General features: G+C 48.8%; 1 protein-coding gene across 28 annotated transcripts in view; it reads right to left on the bottom strand.

Annotated features, from left to right (window-relative positions):
* CAMK2G (calcium/calmodulin dependent protein kinase II gamma) overlaps nt 1-18,741 on the bottom strand; it is a 53,472-nt gene that overhangs the window by 16,957 nt on the left and 17,774 nt on the right. For 13 of the 28 annotated variants that reach the window (XM_016121272.2, XM_016121180.2, XM_016121231.2 and 10 more), the window contains exons 4-13: nt 16,428-16,482; nt 15,501-15,566; nt 13,132-13,204; nt 12,879-12,981; nt 12,363-12,446; nt 11,844-11,938; nt 11,173-11,295; nt 7,849-7,932; nt 7,564-7,606; nt 2,926-2,969 (exon numbers count right to left, since the gene is read on the bottom strand). In XM_016121272.2, the coding sequence (XP_015976758.1) occupies nt 2,926-2,969; nt 7,564-7,606; nt 7,849-7,932; nt 11,173-11,295; nt 11,844-11,938; nt 12,363-12,446; nt 12,879-12,981; nt 13,132-13,204; nt 15,501-15,566; nt 16,428-16,482 (770 nt within the window). Of the gene's footprint in view, nt 1-2,925; nt 2,970-4,969; nt 5,033-7,563; nt 7,607-7,848; nt 7,933-11,172; nt 11,296-11,843; nt 11,939-12,362; nt 12,447-12,878; nt 12,982-13,131; nt 13,205-15,500; nt 15,567-16,427; nt 16,483-18,741 lie in introns of all 28 variants that reach the window. The other 15 variants (XM_016121260.2, XM_016121240.2, XM_016121268.2 and 12 more) reach the window with 3 other exon arrangements.

Below are 18,741 nucleotides of genomic sequence, written 5' to 3'. Positions count from 1 at the left end.
AGAGTATTATTAAAATTCGGATTCTGCCTCCCACCCAAAGCTTTATAGATCTGAATTCCAGGTTGGACCCTGAAATCTGGATATTTTTAATTAGCTCCTTAGGCTAATCTTACATGGCTGCACCTGACACTTATCCTTGGGGCCAACATCTAGAAAACTCTACTAGAAACATGTTCCTCCTTAATGGCTCCTTCACTCATCGCTCACTACCGTCTCGGCTATCGCTGCTTTACTGCAGGTACTATTTTGTGCAATTGCTCTTTGCTTCAGCCATACAGAAGATACTGAAGTTCCCAGAATCATCATGCTGTGTCAAACTTGCATGTCTTCACATGTGCTATTCTCTCTGCCTGGAATATCCTTCTTCCTTTCCCCTTCTCAACCTGACGAAATCCGACCTGCCCTTCAAACTCAGTTCATGGGCCACCTTCTTCAGAAAAATTTCCTGTCCTGGTTCAGAGGCTCACCTCTCTGCATCCCCAATGCCTGTCCTGAGCACACCTCCCTACAAGACCTTAGCGGACAGCACCAGAACTGGTGGTTTCCCTGTCTCCCTTCCACTGTGAACACTTACAGAGTGGCTTATGGCGCTGCCTTCACAGCTGCTGAGGTACAGAATTGACTGAGTGAACGGACTCAAAAGATTTAGTCATGCGAGTCTCCACCTGCACGTTCGACGCTGACCTCCTCCCTGGGCTATACCAACTACTTCCCAGCATCTTTAAAAAAAAAACCTCTCCACCCAGATCTCCACCTGCCTCTCAAACTCAATGTGGTCAAAACAAAACTTCCTCTTCCCACCAAACCGGGCATTCCTTCACAACTACTCCTGTTTTTAGCAGAGGCACCACCAACATACAAGGAATTCTGACATTATCTTTGATGGATACTTTTAATCCCCCATATCCAATGTGAACTTCCTTTGGCATAACCCTAATCCGAGCTAACATATAATCAGAGCCCAGCATCCACAGGTATAGACAGCTGGACCAAATTACCCACAGGCAGCACCTAGTCTGTCTGATTGGTTGGTGCCTACGCTAGTGATTAAGTATTCTGAACATTAACCCTTTGTTTCTAATCACCTTTCCATCACCTTACACCCAGATTATAAAAAATCCTAATTGATACCTCTGTGTCTAGTTTTTACTCTCTTCTATTCACTCTTATGCCCTTAGCCAAATCTTTCAAAAATGTCACTTACCGTAGCTTCCCTGTCCAGTGGCCTACAGAGTTTCCTGTGGCCTAACATACAAAAATCCAATTCCTCTGCCCAGCCAGACCAACCCAGCTGTATTTTTGACATCTCTCTACCAGAACATACTCCAGTTGAGCAGAAAACATCAATGTGTATAACAGAACCCATAAAAATATTTTGTTTTTATGTTATAAAAGACATTCTCATTTTAAAGAAAACACCTGTGTACGAAGTAAAAAACAAAAAGTATGTCTCTATCCTCACCTCCAATCCCATTCCCTAGAGGCAATAACTGACTTGGTTCCAATCTTCCTACATCCTTTAAGCTTTCTCCAATAAGCTTTTTCCCAGAAGCCTCTTGACTGAACCATCCCACGCAGGGTCCAGTACCATATACCATTCAGTGCTTATCTGAGTCCAGGTATATCCATTTTCCACTTCAATTAACCTTGCAACTTCTTAAAGGTAGACGAATACTGTATCACCTTTTATACCTCCTGTGTGTCTCTAGAACTCAGTGTAGCACTGGGCCTGATAGGTACTTATTAAATACTTTGTAAAGGTTGATTGATTTCAACTTCTTCCCTAGAGAGGAATATGCAAAATCTCTCCCCAACTACACCTGCCACCTTTTCCTAACTTGGCTCCACCTATCTAGCTCATGTCCTTGTAACGGGTGTGGTGGGGGGTGGGGGCAGTGCTGCCGATCAACCCCAGCTCCATGTCAGCAGGTATGTGTGAAGCTCAAGCTCCCCTCCTTGGGGCAGAAGTACACAGAAGCAGGCATGCAGAGAACAAGAGAAAGAAGGAGTGGGGAGGAGAAAATGGGGCACACATGTATATCTCAGCTGGGGACATAAGATTATGAGGAAAGGCACAATTTAAACTTTGGCTGGAATTAAAAAATTTGAACAATTTCATGATTTGAAATCCTCTATGGTGTAAATTGGGAGACTTCAAGAGAGCATGAACTCCTCTTTAATACCCCAGCCTCAGGACCCTTTCTGTCCCCAGAATACCTTGGGCCCTGTGAGGACCCCCAACCACCTCTCCTCTACCTTGGCCAAGCAGCCAGTCCCAGTAGGGCTCCCTGTTGGTCCCTGAAGGCTCCTGTTCCCCACTCTTGCCCTGACCCCAAATGGAAATGAGTTGTGAGATATGCCATGTCCCTCACCTGTTTCTGTGTAGCCTATGCCCAGAGAAAGTTTAAGACACTTCACTTAGTGGTAGCTGAGCTGAGATCTAGAAGTGCTTTGGAGATAAGGAGATACCAAAAGGATAGTGGCTTCAGGTTTCAAGCCCTGTACCCTGAGTCAACCAGGCAAACTTTGCTTTCATTTGAAAAAGGGGTTGTGCTTTAAAAAAAGGTAGGGGTGGGGGTGGAGGTGGGGGGAGATTAACCAAATGACTAAAAAACCCAGGGAGTCAAGTTCTGCAAATGAGGCACCTATCTGGAAGTCAAGTTCAGAACTGAGTGCTACTAAACTATAATTTGGATCACTTTCCCCTGAGCCTTTCTGATCAAGCTAAGGTCAGGAGATACATCTCCCTCTGCCCTCTCAGGCCAGTGGAACCTGCTGTTCTGAGCACAAAGGTTTCTGGTTTAAAGCAGAAAAGCAAGGATAGGAAGGTTCCTGGGAAAAGGGGGGCTAAGGAGACAACAATTCCCCGGAGTGACTGTTAGGACAGAGAGGCCAGTCCCGGGCTAAAGGGGTGGAGACACCTACCTTGACACCACCATCTGACTTCTTGTTCAATAGACTTTTGGCAGCTGTGAAAACAAGAAGGAAAATCAGGACTCCTGCATTGTACTCTTTGCCCAACCTGAAGTCTGGCAGCTGGATCCACAAGAGACTGCCGTGTCTGAAAAGGGGGCCAGGAGTCTCCTGAAACCCGTAGAAGCAATGCCCTTCCTGATAGCCCCAAAGCATGAAGGACATCTCAAGCAGCGTCAGACCCTCAGGGTGGTACCCCAGGATCTCCTCTGCCATGAAGACGACTCAGCAGAAACAGGGACACACTGCGCTTAAGAGAAATGACATTCAGTACTGGAGCTGCCTGGGGCACTGGGGACGCTGCCCTCGACAGCTTCCACCCAGGCCTGAAAGCAGAGTGCTAGGGTGAAAGGTGAGGGCTCTGTCCCTAGATGCCATGGAGATCCTCAGGACAGCCAAGCTGGAAGGATGCAAGACATCTCCTGAGTGTTCTCAAGAAACAAGAAGTGTCACAATTCACGAAGGAGACCAGACAGGCACAGACACAGAGACCAGGACCACCTACAGGAGGGTTTTGCCAGGGGGTTGAAGCCTTGACTGGGCAGGTCCTCACCAGGTTTACTGGGTCCTATCTGCCACCCTTTCTTCAGAGTCCACTCTCTGGTCCCACTGAGCAGAAGGACTGGGCAAAATAACGAGTTATTAAACAGAGTCTAGCCAGCACAGGTGACGTTCAAGGCTGATGAGCTTCTTGCAGGAAGGCTGGTGATGCCTGTTGGCCATAAAGGCCACAGGGAACAGATAGCGAATGGGAGAGTCTGGGAGGTGTGGGGCGATGGAATCAGATCAACTATCTGATCCACTGGACTTTGCTGGGCTTTTGCACCTTGGTTCTACCACTTGCTAGCTGTGCGACCTTGAGTGAGTTACTTAACTCTCTGAACCTCGCTTTACCTATAAAATGGGATAAAACAGGGCCTAGGTCATAAGACAGTGGGGATCCAATGCGATCATGAAGGAAAGGCACTAAGCAGAGTGCTTGGCACATAGCAAGTACTAAGTGTTAACTGCTGTCACTGCTACTGCTGCCATTCTTGCCTTCAGGTGGTCATTTGAACCCCAAATAGGTCTCATCTCTCTACAGAGAGAATAGAGGTCCTTCTGACCCCCCAAAATAGCCTTTTGTCTTATCTCCGGTCATGCTGGGGTGATTAGAAAGTTTTTTTGTTTTTTTTTTTTTTTTTTTTTTTTAATGTATTTACTACTATGCCTGACTACCTACTGTTAAGTGCTTTACATACATCAGCGTTCTCAATTCCCATCGCCCATCAGAATCACTTGGGGAGCTTAAAAAAAAGCTTATGCTTACCCTATGCCCTAGGGATTCTGATTTTGTCTGGGGTGGGGTCCCAGCATCAGGATTTTTTACAAGCTGTCCTGTACGGGCAGGGTTGAGAGCCTTTGAAATGCATGATCTTAATCATAGCCATGTTATTTATTAGCCCCACTGGAGGGATGAGAAACTAAGGCTGAGGAGCTGACACGACTTGCTCAGGGTGTGGCAGGGCTAGGATCCAAACTCAAGGATGGCTGTCTCCACAGCTTCTGTATTCTACAGCCTTTCAGACCCGAAGGCCTGAAAGGTCACACTTCACAATTTTGAGGGGCGTGGCTTCCTCTGTGGGGTCTCCAACAGTGCCACTGAAGCCTAGTCCTAGCACGCCCAGGACTGTCTCTGGGCCCACCTTTGGCCCCAGCCCTCATGGGCAGGTGAGGCTCTTGGGCTGTCTGGAGGAAAACCTCCTGCTGCCCAGCTCCATGTCCCCAGGCTATTGCCTCCTGAGAGTTGGCAAGCGCCCAGCATGCATGGCTGGTTAGGGGGCTCTGTGACACCAATGCGCTCGCAGATGCCAAATTAGGTGATCCGTCCGGCATGCCCATCTCAGCCCGCAAGCATGGGACTCGCCTCCCTGGTGAGTGGGCCTGGCATGCTGGCCCTCCTGATGGGGTGGCAGGGAGCCGAGGCAGGCGGTCAGGGAGGACTCATGCCACGTACCTTGCCCAGCCAGGCTGGCGGCGCTCGCGGCAGGCGAGGCGGGGGCGGAGCTCTGCCTGCCAACTGAGGGGATACAATCTCTCAGTGCACAGAGCTGCCGCAAAGCCACGGTGGCCAGTCAGCAGCGAGCATGCCCCAGCGCGAGGCACGGGAACCCGCTGGCCGCCCACGCACAGCAGGGTCCAGGCGGCTTGGCCAAGCCAGCCGAGCTGGGGGAGCGAAGGCGCTGGGGGCAGGCTGAGGAGCAGGTGCGGCCAGTCCTGCAGCAGTCTGGGGACCTGAGAGGACTGGGCTCGGATGGCGGTAGGGCCCTACTTCATGGAAATGGCTTCGGCACCTGTCCTGTGACCACCTTAGGTGAGGGTCTATAGGGAAAAGCCTGACTAGGTGAGAGGCAGTGTCCTTTCTGAGGTAGCTCAGTCTTAGCTTAAGGCTGTGAGGAAACTGAACCCCACTTTCAAATCTTCCTCCCTTGGGGACCTAAATCAAGACATTTTCAGAGAGTCCAGAGCAGAGGGTAGCTCTTTCCTCTGGCCACATTCCAAACAGTACTGAGACTGGCACTCAGGGCCCAGGGAGCTCCATGGCCCACGGGAAGCTAAGTTCAATGTTGTTCATGTCTCCTGGCTCCTCCAATGCACAGGTTGCTTTTTCTCTTCAAGGCAGGGAGCCAGGAAAGGCAGCTTTTCTTAACCCATATTTCAGTGTTCCAACGGTTAAAGATGCCCAAGAAACGAGCCCCAGAAAGAAAACAAAAGCCTTGATTTCACCATTAGTCAACCTGCTAGAGTCCAGGGTTAAGCTACATCTCTGTCTGGGATCAACTCAGAAAACAGCCTAGCTTGTGCCTAAAGAAACACACAGGTGACCTTCCTTGTTGATTATACGTGTAGATACTTTTCTGCAGAAGCTTCTGGAGACTGGCTCTATCTTCACCTGTCCCAGAGTCAGGACAGAAGAGGTCATCCTGGAATGCTAGCAGCACTTTTTTTTGGGGGGGGGGGGGGGGGCGGGGAGGGGGAATCTCCTCTGACCCAGGGCTAAGTGAGTACAAAAGCCAGATGGAGTCTAGGCAGCAAAGACAGGAGACTCTTTAGGGATTAGTGAAGGTGCTTTGTCCTAACAGAGACCGGATGGGGAGAGGCTGATGTGGAGACAGACCTGAGGCCAGGGGTGGGGCATGTGCTACTGACTTCCCAGTAGCCTGTCTCGCACTTCTGCCACGCAGAGAGAACAGATTACCATTCTAGGGTCAGCACAGAAATGCCCTTGAGCATCCTAAAGGAAGGTTCTAAATCAAGAGAAAGGAGAAGCTGCGAGTATTAGAAACAAGAAGCAGGTGTGGGACTACAGCTCCATCCCTGCTGGAGGCAGCAGGCTGTGCCCTCCCATTCCCGCTTGTGAGAGGTGAATCCAGGGACACAGACTTCCTCTAAGGCTACCCACAACACAAGAATGAGCCCCAAACCATGGCCAAGGGGCCGGCCTGAGGTGAGACGCTACTCTGGCTCGCTCTCCAGTCCTGACCCTCCTGTGGCTCTTGCTCAGGCCAGGACTCATGAAGCCCCACATCTTCTCACCTGTGGCTTCCTCAGAGCCAGGGCTTCAGGTAACCCAGAACCAACAGAGCCGACTCCAGCTCCAGGAGCAACCTCTGCCCAAAGTGGCTGCCTACCTGAGCCTCCCACACAACCCCCTCTCCACGGCAGTGCAGAGGGAAAACAGTTATGAGAAAGAGAGAAGGGGTATCTTGAACCAAAACAGTGGGGCTGGGGGTAAGGGGAAGAGGAGACCAGGGGAAAAAGCAATCTGAGTAGAGACCTTCTGTCTTTAGTTAACTCCTAACTTTAATCTTTTTCTCATAGAAAAGCCCCTGTGCTTCCTAACTGAGGGCAAACAATGATGGGGATAGGGATAGAGGTGGGGGTGGGGGAGGAGGTGGAATGTCTTGCATCTTAAAAAGAAATGTCAAGTGTGATTTATAAATTATGGGTCCCAACTTTCCCAATTCCTCATGCAAATTTAAGCAAGCTCCTTTCCCTCCATCCTGCTAGGCTCTATTTTTTCACTTTTATAGCTAGCTACTATCACAGGAAATATTTTAAGCACAGTTGCTGTAAAAGGTTTAAACATCTGGAATAATTTCTATTAGTCATCTCTACTTGGACACAATGAAGCAGAGATCATCCCAGTCTACAAATGACTGGTGGCAACTGAGAAGATTCACTATGCCTCGTCTTTCTTTTCCCCAGCACAGCCTCCAACACCCCAGAGATGCACTAAAATCTTAAAGTGCTGAGAGTTATTCAAAGAATTAAATAAGAATCCCCAGGGATAAGATAAATGGTAGGCTGGCAAGCTACTCCTGGGGAGCTCCTGGGGAACAGAGCTCATAAATTTGAACCCAATAAAGCCCCCCAGAATCTCAGGTTGCAGGGCCTAGCAGCAAGCAGCCCCTCAAAACAGGATCCTCATCATCTTGGTGGAGATGATGCCTGAGACACCCAGCCAGTGTTGGGATGGCCTGGTATGGCAACATCCATTCTGACCCACTCACCTCAGTAGAATTAATGTGCATGGCTGAGAAAACATACCTGAAAAGTTCCTGGAGACAAGCATGGTCGTGAGGATGGCACCCTGCGGAAAGAAAAGGCTCCTGTGAATTCAACTGGCCTCTAAAAAAGCATGGCCTGGTCTCAGGCGGAGGATAGCTGCTGGCTACAGCCTGAAGACATCAGTTCTCTGGGGCCCCCCAATATGTATAACCTTTATCACTCAGTTCCAGCCAGGGAGGGAAGCTTCTTTCTGTGATGGGGCAGGGGCTGCACCGTCAGAAGGTACGATTTCAGGGTACCAGCAGCCTGGACGGGAAAGCTTACCTTCAGTTTTCTCCGGGCATTGAACTTGCGCAAGCACTCCACAGTCTCTTGACGATGCATCATGGATGCCACCGTGGATCGTTGCTAGAAGCCAGACAGACAAGCCTGTGAGCCCCCAGACAGGTCCTCTGCCCCTTGCCATTGTCCTAGGACCGATGGCTGCAAGCTCAGCCACCCCAGAGTTGCTCCAAAGATAAAATGAGGTCAAAGATATGAAAATGCTTTTAGAATAAAAGCACTACTCAAAACTCAAGGTATGTAAGGATAAGAATCTGAACATGAAAGCACCACAACATTTGATGCTAGAGGAGGGTGCCTGAGAGAGCACTCTCGTCTTCCTTGGGAAACAAAGGCTATGGACTGAGAGTTTCTGCATGTTGTGATCCTCCTGCAGTCACTCCTTCGGCAACTGTTTACTGAGCACCTACTGTGTTCGAGACGCTGACCAGTGAGGACAGGCGGAGTTCCTGCTCTCTAGATAGGATGTTCATGCCTTCTCAGAGCTCCTTTCAACACACCTCGACAAGGTCCTAAATAAAGCTGTGAGCCGAGAAGCTAAGGATCTTTTAACTTGAAGCATTAATTCTTTTCCTCATTTTGGATGGGAATTTTTCTACACTGTATGACTGCTAACTTCCTTCCTCTTTAAACAGAGGCCACTGGGCATGATCTACATCTCCTTGATGACTCAGGGTCATCAACACAAGAATCTGGTTATTATGTAGTAATGTAACACAGTGATGTCCTCGGGGGCTACTGAGATATACACAATGGTGGAGGGGAGGGCCTAAAAAATGACCCCCTAAAAACATAATAGTTCCCCAATTTGTGACGCCCATTTTAAGTTTCTCACCCCCACCCACCCTTTGCTGTTGCTGTCTTGGCCAGCCTGATAGAAAAAGAAATCGTACAACACGAAGCTTGGTGCCCACAACCCCACGGGTCCACCCCAAAATCCTTTCCCTCATCCTGGGCCCACTCCCCATCTTGGGTCCCAAAACAACTTTCCCAACTTTTCTCTTATTTCACCTCCTGCTCCGGAATGTAAACTTCTCCATAAAAAGAAAGGAGAGTTCATCAAGAAAGAACTTCAACTTCAGCACCCCCACCTTCAAGATGATTTCCACCAGCCTGCAACCTAACCCCCGTCTCAGCGGCGTCATCCCTCACATCCAGTGCTGACGCCTCAATGTGGGCTCAGGAACCCCTCTCTCTTTTTGCTATCCAAACCTTTGCTTCCTCGATCAGCCAATATTTTTAACCCCTTATTCCAGACTATACTCTTCTCTGCGGTCTATACATCATAGTCAAGCCTCTCCTTAAACAAATCATAAAAATTTAAAAACTCCCCTAACCTATTCATCTAAGTGTATCATTTCTTTCTCCCTTCACTCCTACTCCTTCTTCACCTCACTGAGAACAGGCTTCCATCTCTCTTACTTCACTGCCTCTATTGGTGAAATAACAAAAACAGTGGCTTCTAAATGGTCAGAGCCAATGGATTCTTTTCCATCTTTATCATGGTCTCCCTCAAGTATCTGTTTACAGACACTCCCTTACTAAGACCTCCTGTTTCTTGCGATCTCCTGCTCCTCCTTTCCACAATGAAAGTTCTCATCTCAGTCTCCTTTGCTGGCGCCTCTAACTCTCCATCATGAAATACTGGTGCTTTGTGGCCATCTCTTTTCCTATGCAAGCCCACAGTAAGAATCTGATAGGCAGAGAAGCAATCCCATCTATTTCTACAGCCTTAAAACTACGTGTAGAGAAATGACTACAACCTGCATTTCCAATTTTTAACTTCTTTTCTAAACTCTAGAATCATATTTCTAACTACCCACTGGATGTCTCCGGCTAGAGGTCCTCAGACAGTACACTCAACATGTATGAAACTAAAATCATCTTTTCTCACAAACTGCCTCCTCCTTGGGTTTCTTCTGGGTCTTCACTAACCCAGTGAAGACCCAGAAGAAACCCAAGACTCACAGATTCCTCTCTCTCCTTCACTCCCCAAATCCAAATTCAGTTAATCATGAAATTCTTTTGATTCTATCTCCCAAATATTTCGAATTTGTCTACTTCTTGCCACACCATCCACTCTATCATCACCCTTAGCTGATACCTCATCTCGTTTGGCTTAGACAATTAACAACTATTTCCTGAGCTCTCTGCCCCCAGCCTCTTCCCTCTGCAACTGTATTTCTTACATAGCTTCTAAAGTGACCTTTTTTAATTACAAATTTCATTCCCTCTTTAAAACTCTTAAATGGTTCCCTGTGTTTTCAGAATAAAATCCAAACTCCTAAGGCAGAAACTTGTATGTCATGGAATCTTTTTGCCTTCATTCTCTTGCATTCCTGTAGTCATATCTTCATCTACAACCAAACTACTAACATTTCTTAATTCCACAATTCCCCATGGCCTCTCATCCTGACCCAAGCTAACCTGTGTCTGCAGGTTATCATCCTGGGAAAGTCCTAGTCATCTGCCAAGAACCATGACAGAGGTTACCTCCTCCATGCAGCCTTGAGTAATCCCACTGCCCACCAGGTACAGGGGGAGCACCTGCACACTCATAAGATTCATTTACGTACTTGTCACATTGCAGGGTGGTTGTCTGAGTGCCTGTTCTCCCCAGATAATCTTTGAGATCTTTGGGGAAAGGGCTCATGCCTCAATTCGTCTTTGTATCTCCAGCACCCACATGGTGACCAGCGCCGAAGAGGCATTCAGTAAACACGGGAAAGGACAAATAAATAAATGTATCATCGTTGTCAGGACACTTAACTGTAGCAGACCCTCTTCTTGCTTGAAAATAGATATTTCAGCTGCACAGAACTGTATATGGAAACAGAGTACGTTGACCCCCAATGATAGCCTAGAAGGCTCTCTCAGGGTGAGCTTTATGAGTGAACTTCAGGGTGTTCTTCTTAATTGCTCAAAAGCTCCTTTTGTTCATTTGTTGAGTCTTGGTCACATTTCCATTAGAGTTGAGTTCTGACTATGCACACTAAGCTTGGCAGTTCAGTTTGGGTTCTGCTGGCTACTTTCTATCACCATCTACCTCGAGTCTGCAAAGGTCAAAACTAAATCACACCTGACGAGTGAGTGGGAGAGAGAGAGGGTGGTTGGCTCTATCTGCCTCCCCGAATCCCTCCTGGTGACATTTACTGACCCATCCGGGCCCCCTTCCTCTCTGCTGAGTCCTTGCTCAGGGCCCAAAATAATTATTCTCTGGTCATACAAAGGAGGGTAAGGAGAGTACTAAGGGCATAAGGAGGGCTGACATCTCTGTTTTCCTCAATCTTGGGTAAAGACACTTACGCAGACCCATGGATGCTTGAGAGCCTGGTCAGCTGTGATACGTTTTGCAGGGTTTATGGTTAACATCTGATTGATCAAGTTCTTGGCTTCAGGAGTCACCGTGTCCCACTCTGGTGATGGGAACTAAGGAGCAGAAACAGGGGGAGGATAGGGATGAAAGGTAGGCTCTGTCTGCATCCCAGCTTCTATCACTGGGATACTGTGTTACCTACAGTTGCTTGGCAGAGCTGGAGAAGCCCTAGTGTATCCCAGCACCTGTGTCAACTCAAAGACTGTGTAAGGAAGACAGAGATAATGGTTAGAATGCCAGAATATGAGATCAGAGCAGGAAGTGGACTCCAACATCTTCTGGTTCAACCCTGTCTCTCTACTAAGAGGGAGCAGTGACTCAGCCATGTGCTCAAGGCCCCACTGCTGTGGAGAGAGCCATCAGACTTTCTGTTCCTATGTTATGCAGCATACCACACCTCCAGGCCAATGGTTTCTCAGTGGGCTCCTTCATTTCACAGCTCTCAAGAGGAGCTGTGCAAAAAAGTTGCTCCCTGGGACAGTGGGTAGCAGGAATTGAGACCAGTATGCCATCCCTGGGTTTTCAAAGTCCCTTAACCCTTCATGTATCCTGCCCCCTCCCTTGGACAGAGCCCAAGGGGTGGGAACAAACCGGTCCTTACATCATAGGCTCCGGCCTTGATCTGCTGATATAGCTTGTGTTGATCCTCATCCCAGAAGGGAGGGTATCCCACCAGGAGAATATACAGGATAACCCCTACGAGACAGAACACAAGTCACTGGGGTCAGTGCCCTACTCTGCTAAGGACCTGAGAAAAGCCACACGGAGCTCAGAGCCACCCAGAGGGTCAAGGGCCATACCAGAGATAGAAGTAGATACCAGCCAATACTGCTGTGTCACTAGCCCTTCCTGCTATGCTTCGCTCCCCATGACCCCACGCCACAACTCATCCTCAAAGGCATGGGTGATTCCTTCTTCAAGGACACAGAGAATTCAGAAAGTACTTGGGGAGGAGGGTGTGATGGGAACAGCCATCCCAGGGGCACTAGAGCAAACACCGTGATTCCACAGATACCAAACCCTTGTGGGACCCACAAGGACTAGCGATGCCTCTTTCTTGCCATCGCTCAAAGTCAAGGGCCCCTAACGCCGAAAAGTTGAGAGTGTGGAATGGGCTTACCGCAGGCCCAGATATCCACAGGTTTTCCATAGGGATCTTTTCTCAAGACCTCAGGGGACAAGTAACCTGGGGTGCCAGCAAAACCTGTAGCAGAAAAGAGGGCAGAGGCACACTGAACCCACTTTCTCTCTCATTAAATCCACATCAGCAATTTTCCCCAAGTCTGTTCTCACTTCTGATATTTTTGCTACATAAACTCTCAGCACATGGCAACAAGAGATGATGGCAGGCTCGGCTTCTTGCAGTGCCTGGAATCCAAATGAGATAGCAAGTCCATGTGCCTACCAGGAACTCCCAGCCCTCCCCAGAGGCAGCAAGAACACAGTGCTGACAACAGCTAGACTCACTGTATTGTGTCACGGAGAGCCAAGGGGAGCTCTGCACCCTCCCTCTCCTCTAGTCTCTGAGGGGGCCAGGACCATTAAGGGTCTGGCTTCTAGTTCTGAGAGAGGAAGGCAGATCAGGAAGAGGAGGAAGGGCGGGGGCTGCATTCCAGGAAGACAGGGTCACTCTTACCAAACCAAGCCTGCTGCTCGCCCTGTACTTCGATGGCTAGTCCAAAATCAGCCAACTTGACTGCGGCACCCTTGCATTTACTTGCCAGCAGCAGGTTCTCGGGCTGGATGAAGAAAAGAGAGAATCTTATGAGGGACCCACCCTTCTTTCCAAAGGGAGTCTAGCTTGGGTGCGCCCTCACAGTACCACCATCTAGCACCAGGTGGCGCCAACACTTTACATGCAGAAGGCAAAGAGGGAGTCTGCACAGTACCTTCAGGTCTCGGTGGACAATGTCATGCTGGTGGATGTGGTTAACACTCTCCAGAATCTGATGTATACAGTGGCTACAAAAGCAGAAAGAAAAGAAATGTCAGTGCAGGGTTAAAACACTTCATTTATAACCATATGCTGTGGACTAAAACATGACCTAACTCTGGGTTGCAGATTCACAGAAAATCAGTGAATGACGAGTTAGAACCTCAGCCTTTGCACATCATCTAGTTTTACAAAATATTTTACAAAAGAAGAAACTGAGGCCCAGGCTGATTAAATGGCTTGCCCATGGTCTCCCACTAGATAACAGCAGGGGAGCGACTGGCACAGGGTCCACCAGTGACTCCTTAGGCCATAAAGGCCCAACACAACCACAGTGTGTTTCCAAGATATTGGGGACACTCTAGACTCCTGAGAAGGGGAAACCATCCAACCCCTTACTTCTCTTTCCCCCTATAGTAACTTTATTCTTGGAGAAGAGGCTTGTGGTAGCAACTTAGGAGAATCCAACTAAACCTAAGTTGTTTGGGGGTAGGTGTACTCATGTTTATTTAGACATGTATTGAGTGCCTACAGGCCTTGTGTTTGGTACTAAACAGGCTATAGAGATGAATAAGACTGGATACCTGTCCTGAGGTTTATCACCTAGTAGGAGAGATATAATGAGTACCAGATACTTTTAAGAAACAACGCACTTATGAATGGTCCAAACAGGGTACCTGAGGAACATTTCTGATAGTGACTTTGCATAGAAAAAAACAAACTAAGATTCACATTCGTGCTGATTCTTGCATCAAGCTGTCCACCTTCCAAACCACCCTGCCCCACTTGCAGTCAAAATCTTGGCAGAGTGTGTTGTCAGCCTTGAGCAGCGGTGAAAACTGGGAGACAATTTTGCCTCCAAAGCAACATTTGGCAATGCCTGGAGACATTTCTTGTTTTCACAACTGAGGGGCCGGGTGCTGCAGGCCTCTAGTGGGTAAAGGCCACAGATGCTTCCAAACCTCTACGATGCACAGGATGGGGCCTCATCACAAAAAATTATCTGACCCCCGATGTCAGTAATGCTGGGGTTTAAAAAACCTTGTCCTAGAGCATGAAGTCCAGCCAGCAGGTACTACCAGGTATGTGCAGCAGGCTTGTCATGCCTGGGGGTGCTGGGCTGGTAATCTGGACTTATTACTCCTTCCTTAAAATCTGATGCTGGGGCTTCCATAGAAGCCAAAGGGTCTTATCAGGCTCCTGGAGGCTGAGGCTCAGCCTTCCTACACAACACGCCCAAGAGTAAGCCAAAGAGACTTTAAGACTGAGCTGAGGAGGCGAGTCTCCACAGAAAAGTATAATTAGAACAGAGCCAGGCTAGCGGGGAGAGCCTTCTGGCCAAAAATGGCAAAAGTGCGAAGTGTCCCAGAGAGCCAGGCCAAGCCCACTGGTACAGTCACCCCCCGCCCCCAGCTATCCCTCCTCCCCACGAAGCTCCCTGAGTTATCACCGCCTCCTCCCGCCCCACAGCCCGGTCCTCCCCTGCTGGCAGTGGAATTCATCTCCCCACTTGAGAATTTTCCTGAGGTTGAAGCATCTGAAGTTGATCAGCAAACACTGGCCTCTCAGAGTTGAGAAATTTGTGAGGAAGCTGTGCTCCCCCACTCCTTGGAGGCAGCGAGAGCTGCCACATATGCCAGATAAGCTGCAGGCAGGATGATCACATCCAGGTTGTAAGGACATCACCCTTAGAGACAACTTGGGGCTGTGGGAGGAGCCGAGGCGGGAAAGGCAGGCCAAACAAGAGCCCAGAGCTGTGGTGTGGGAGGAATTCTGCTGTGTCACAGAAAGGAGCTGCCAGGGCTTCCATGGAGGGCTGGGGGCTGAGCAGTGTGGCAGAGCAATGGTCCTCTGGCCTGAGGAGCCCCACACTGGGGCTGGTCATATGGTCCAGAGACGTGATGAAAGCTAAAATCTCCCAAGAAGGCTCCTGACTGAATTATTAACCCAGAAGTTTACACTCCTTTGGGACATAAACCATGTTTTCTCCATCTCTAGATTGTCTCCAGGATGCCCTGTACACAGTAGAATTTGTCAAAGGAAAGAAAGGGGGTGGGGAGGGCCCTCAGGCATGCTTGCAAGGACACAGTTGTGCAAAGTAAAGGTACTTCTGGGGTGATGGAGTAAAGAAGACTTGCAAGAGCTTTGCAAAAAAATTGATCTGGAAGTGTTGAATTTTTAACTTTTTGTATTGCCCACAGAATGCAACCCGAGTTCAGCTGTACAGAATCTTGGTCCAGACAAGACCTCTTCTGATCATCCCCAAAGACAATTCAATAGGTACAATGCCTGGCCCTTAAGGAGGCCAAGACTCACACATCTCACCTGGCATCAGCTTCGCTATAGTATTCTCTGGCCACGATGTCTTCAAACAGCTCTCCGCCGGTAACACTGCAACCAACAGACGAAGGTCAGAGGAGGCAGGCCAGCAGGCCAACGTCAGCACCCAACAGGTTAACAGGTCATACTGTAGAACAGCTTTTTTAAAAACCTCAACTCTCCATGCATTTCATCTGAGAGCCCAGAACACTCTCAATCTTTCAATGACACAGGGCTTCTCCTTGGGCTAACATGGGTTCTCCTTTCCTCCTGCACATTTGTTTCTATAACCTACAGTTAGCTAATACTCAGGCAAAGATGAATACACAGGGATCTAAGAAAAAAATAATCAACCTACTCAGAAAGTCATAGCTTTGTAAGAGATGATCACGAATACTAAGAAATAGCTGCCTGAGAAGGAGAGACCTACTACCAAAGTTGAAGAATATTGAGACCAAAGACAGATACCCAACCCTGAAAAAAGCAGAGAGGCATTTCCAAGTGAAGAGCCACTTTTAAGATATTAAACCACAACCAAAGTGGAGGAGACCAATTAGAGCCCGGTTTACAATAAAAGCTACCTTCCATTTCTCAGAATGTTTAAGGTCATGCAACAAGCTGTATTCTATTTCTCCACTAATGACAACACACCAAGAAACAAGAAAAAAGCAACTGCACAGGTATGCTGCTTAAGAGAAACTCGACAGCAATGCCATCCTGGGGTTCGGAGCCCTGGGGAGATACTGAGTGAGCGATGAGATCCCCTCAGCAACCTGCCCATTACCAGAGGAAGTTCAAAATCAAATTCTTTCCCTCAGGTAAAGGAGAGGGACCCCTGGCAGAGGCTGAAGACCCAGGTTAGCCCTCTGTCCGAGGCTTCATCTTGAGCTAGCTGGAGGGAAAGGCCCCACACCCTCAGAAAGTGGCACTTACAGGTCAAACACGAGGTAGTGAAACCCTTCTTCAGAAATACTGTCATGGAGACGCACTGCAAGAGAGGAGACGGGACAGACATTAACAGAGAGAAAACTCGGAAGTCCTACTCCTCTCCTCCTTGGCAGCCCCACCCATGCCCATCCTGTCAGCCTCGCTGGACTCTCTCCTGAAGGAGCAGCAGTGGCAAGTGGCAGCGTGCCCAGCACTCCCCAATTCAAGGTTATGTGGCCCCGGGGCAGAGAGACACTCAGCCCCTGGGACCAGCATTCTGGTTACCACCTCGGACTGCCTCAAACATAGGCAAAAAAGAGAAGCTTTGTGGCTAAGAAGACTAGACAGAGAGAAACAGCAACCTTCCCAGATGGGCTAGTGCCAGAGAAGGTGGTCCTGGGATATGATGCGCGACAGTGAAACAGAGTGAGAAGCACCTAATGACGTTTAGCATGTGGGACAGAGAGTGACAAGGTGGGAGAGCCCAAGAGCTCTTTCAGAGGAGTGAAAGGAAACAAGAATTAAGGAGAGGTGAAAAAGTGGGAGAGGTAGAGCCCAACAGGGAGGCTTGTGGATCAAGGATGGTGGATGGTGAGCACAGGAGTCAACACTGATTCTTGCAATGACAACAATAACTGTTTGTTAAGTGCTTATTATGTGCTAGGCCTTGCATATATTACTTATTCTATAAGCATTTATTAAGTGCCTGCTGTGTGCCAGACCCTGTGCTAGATGGTTTAGATTTAGGAAGGATAGAGTGTCTCCCTTCAAGTTTATTATTCCTAATGACCACCATGAGATGAGTATTTCTTTCCCTCCACAAATGAGGACACAGGAGGCCAGGACACAGAGTATTTGGCCAAAGGCCAAAGGCTAAAGATACAGTGGGTCAAGATGCAAACCCAGCTCTTTTAGACTCCCAAGACTGGTCTACACCACTGCCCCCTATAAGAAATGTAGAGTAGTGCATATACCCAGGCAACAAAATAATAGAACCCAGGAGAAAGACCACTCACAAAAGTACCTACAACAGCATCAAAGATGAGCCCAGGAGGCCACTGCATGGAGCGACTGTGGCAACTTACCAACTGCAAGAAGGCTGGCGAGCAGAATCCCTTCCTACTCCCTGCCTCCAGAACACTTGGGCAAAAAACCAACCTGGTGTCTTCTGAGGTCTCCTCTTCAAGCTTCTGCCCACAAAGCCACCTCTGTGTTAAATGCCAAGCCCTAAGCATCATCTAATGCAAACACAACTCGATGCTTTGGCTGACAGTCTGGCTGTTCCTGTCCCTTCCCTCACCTGAACTCTCTTGATGGGGAACCTCTGTTCCAAAGGGCTCCCTCTGTTTGACCTTTGCCCCAATCCTCAGCAGTATCAGGAGCACCTCAGAGAGCACTTCAGGAATGGCCTGACATCAAACCAACCAGTGAAGTTCTTAGATACAAAGGAATCACCACATCTCTTCCTTGGCAGGGGCCAGGCTGCCAACTGCCCCAAATGACAGCTTCCATTTCCAGTAGCAGAGCTTTTCATCGGGGCTGAGGTGCTCCCCTACATCCTCTCCCCACCAAAGCAAGATCAGCCAGAATGTAAAATACAGGCACTGAGCTGTCACTAGAGCCCCGTGGTTCTCCTGACTTGACAAATAAAGACTCAGGCCCACCAGGGTTTGAACCAGAGCCTAATGACTGTTTATACTTCCCCTTATTTCATGTGATCCAGTTACTCAACCCCAAATCCCACCCTGAACTCAGTATTTCTGTGATTTACCAATGAGATCAAAGGCAGGTGGTACTTCTAAGATCCCTCCTCCATACACCACTCTCTCCTGTCCTCGGGCAAACAAGCTCCTGCATGTCTAGGCCTGTAGATGACAGAGGAGCTACAGCCAGACCCTGCTTCCCTCCCACCCTCACTGACCCAGGTGTGCTCACATGGGCTCACCCAAAGCCCCGCCACCTCTCTCCTCACTTGAGCTTCTCTGGTCTAAGTCAGTGCTGCTCCCTCGCTTCCAAAAGGACTTTCCATTTAATTAAAAATTTGCTATTAAAAAGCATTAAAGTGTGTAATACAAATAATCCCCTGGAAATCAGCTGTCCCAGAAGCTAAAGACCAGCTTCATTAGGGAGGTGACTAACAGCAGCAGAATGGTGAGCTAACAGGACAGTAGGTACAATGCTAATGACCACTCCTGGGGAGTTCCTGCCACTTGCCCTGCCTTCCCCGGACCCCCGTCCCCAACCCACCCAGAGACCAGGACAGCAGGGCTGAGAACAGTGTGGAAGGTGCAGGCACACACGCCCGGACAGGGAGTCACCG

This window comes from Rousettus aegyptiacus, unplaced genomic scaffold (genome assembly GCF_014176215.1).
Source record: "Rousettus aegyptiacus isolate mRouAeg1 unplaced genomic scaffold, mRouAeg1.p scaffold_m13_p_6, whole genome shotgun sequence".
NCBI lineage: Eukaryota > Metazoa > Chordata > Mammalia > Chiroptera > Pteropodidae > Rousettus > Rousettus aegyptiacus.
The sequence above is the reverse complement of the archived record's forward strand: the minus strand, read 5'-3'. Positions and strand labels throughout refer to the sequence as shown.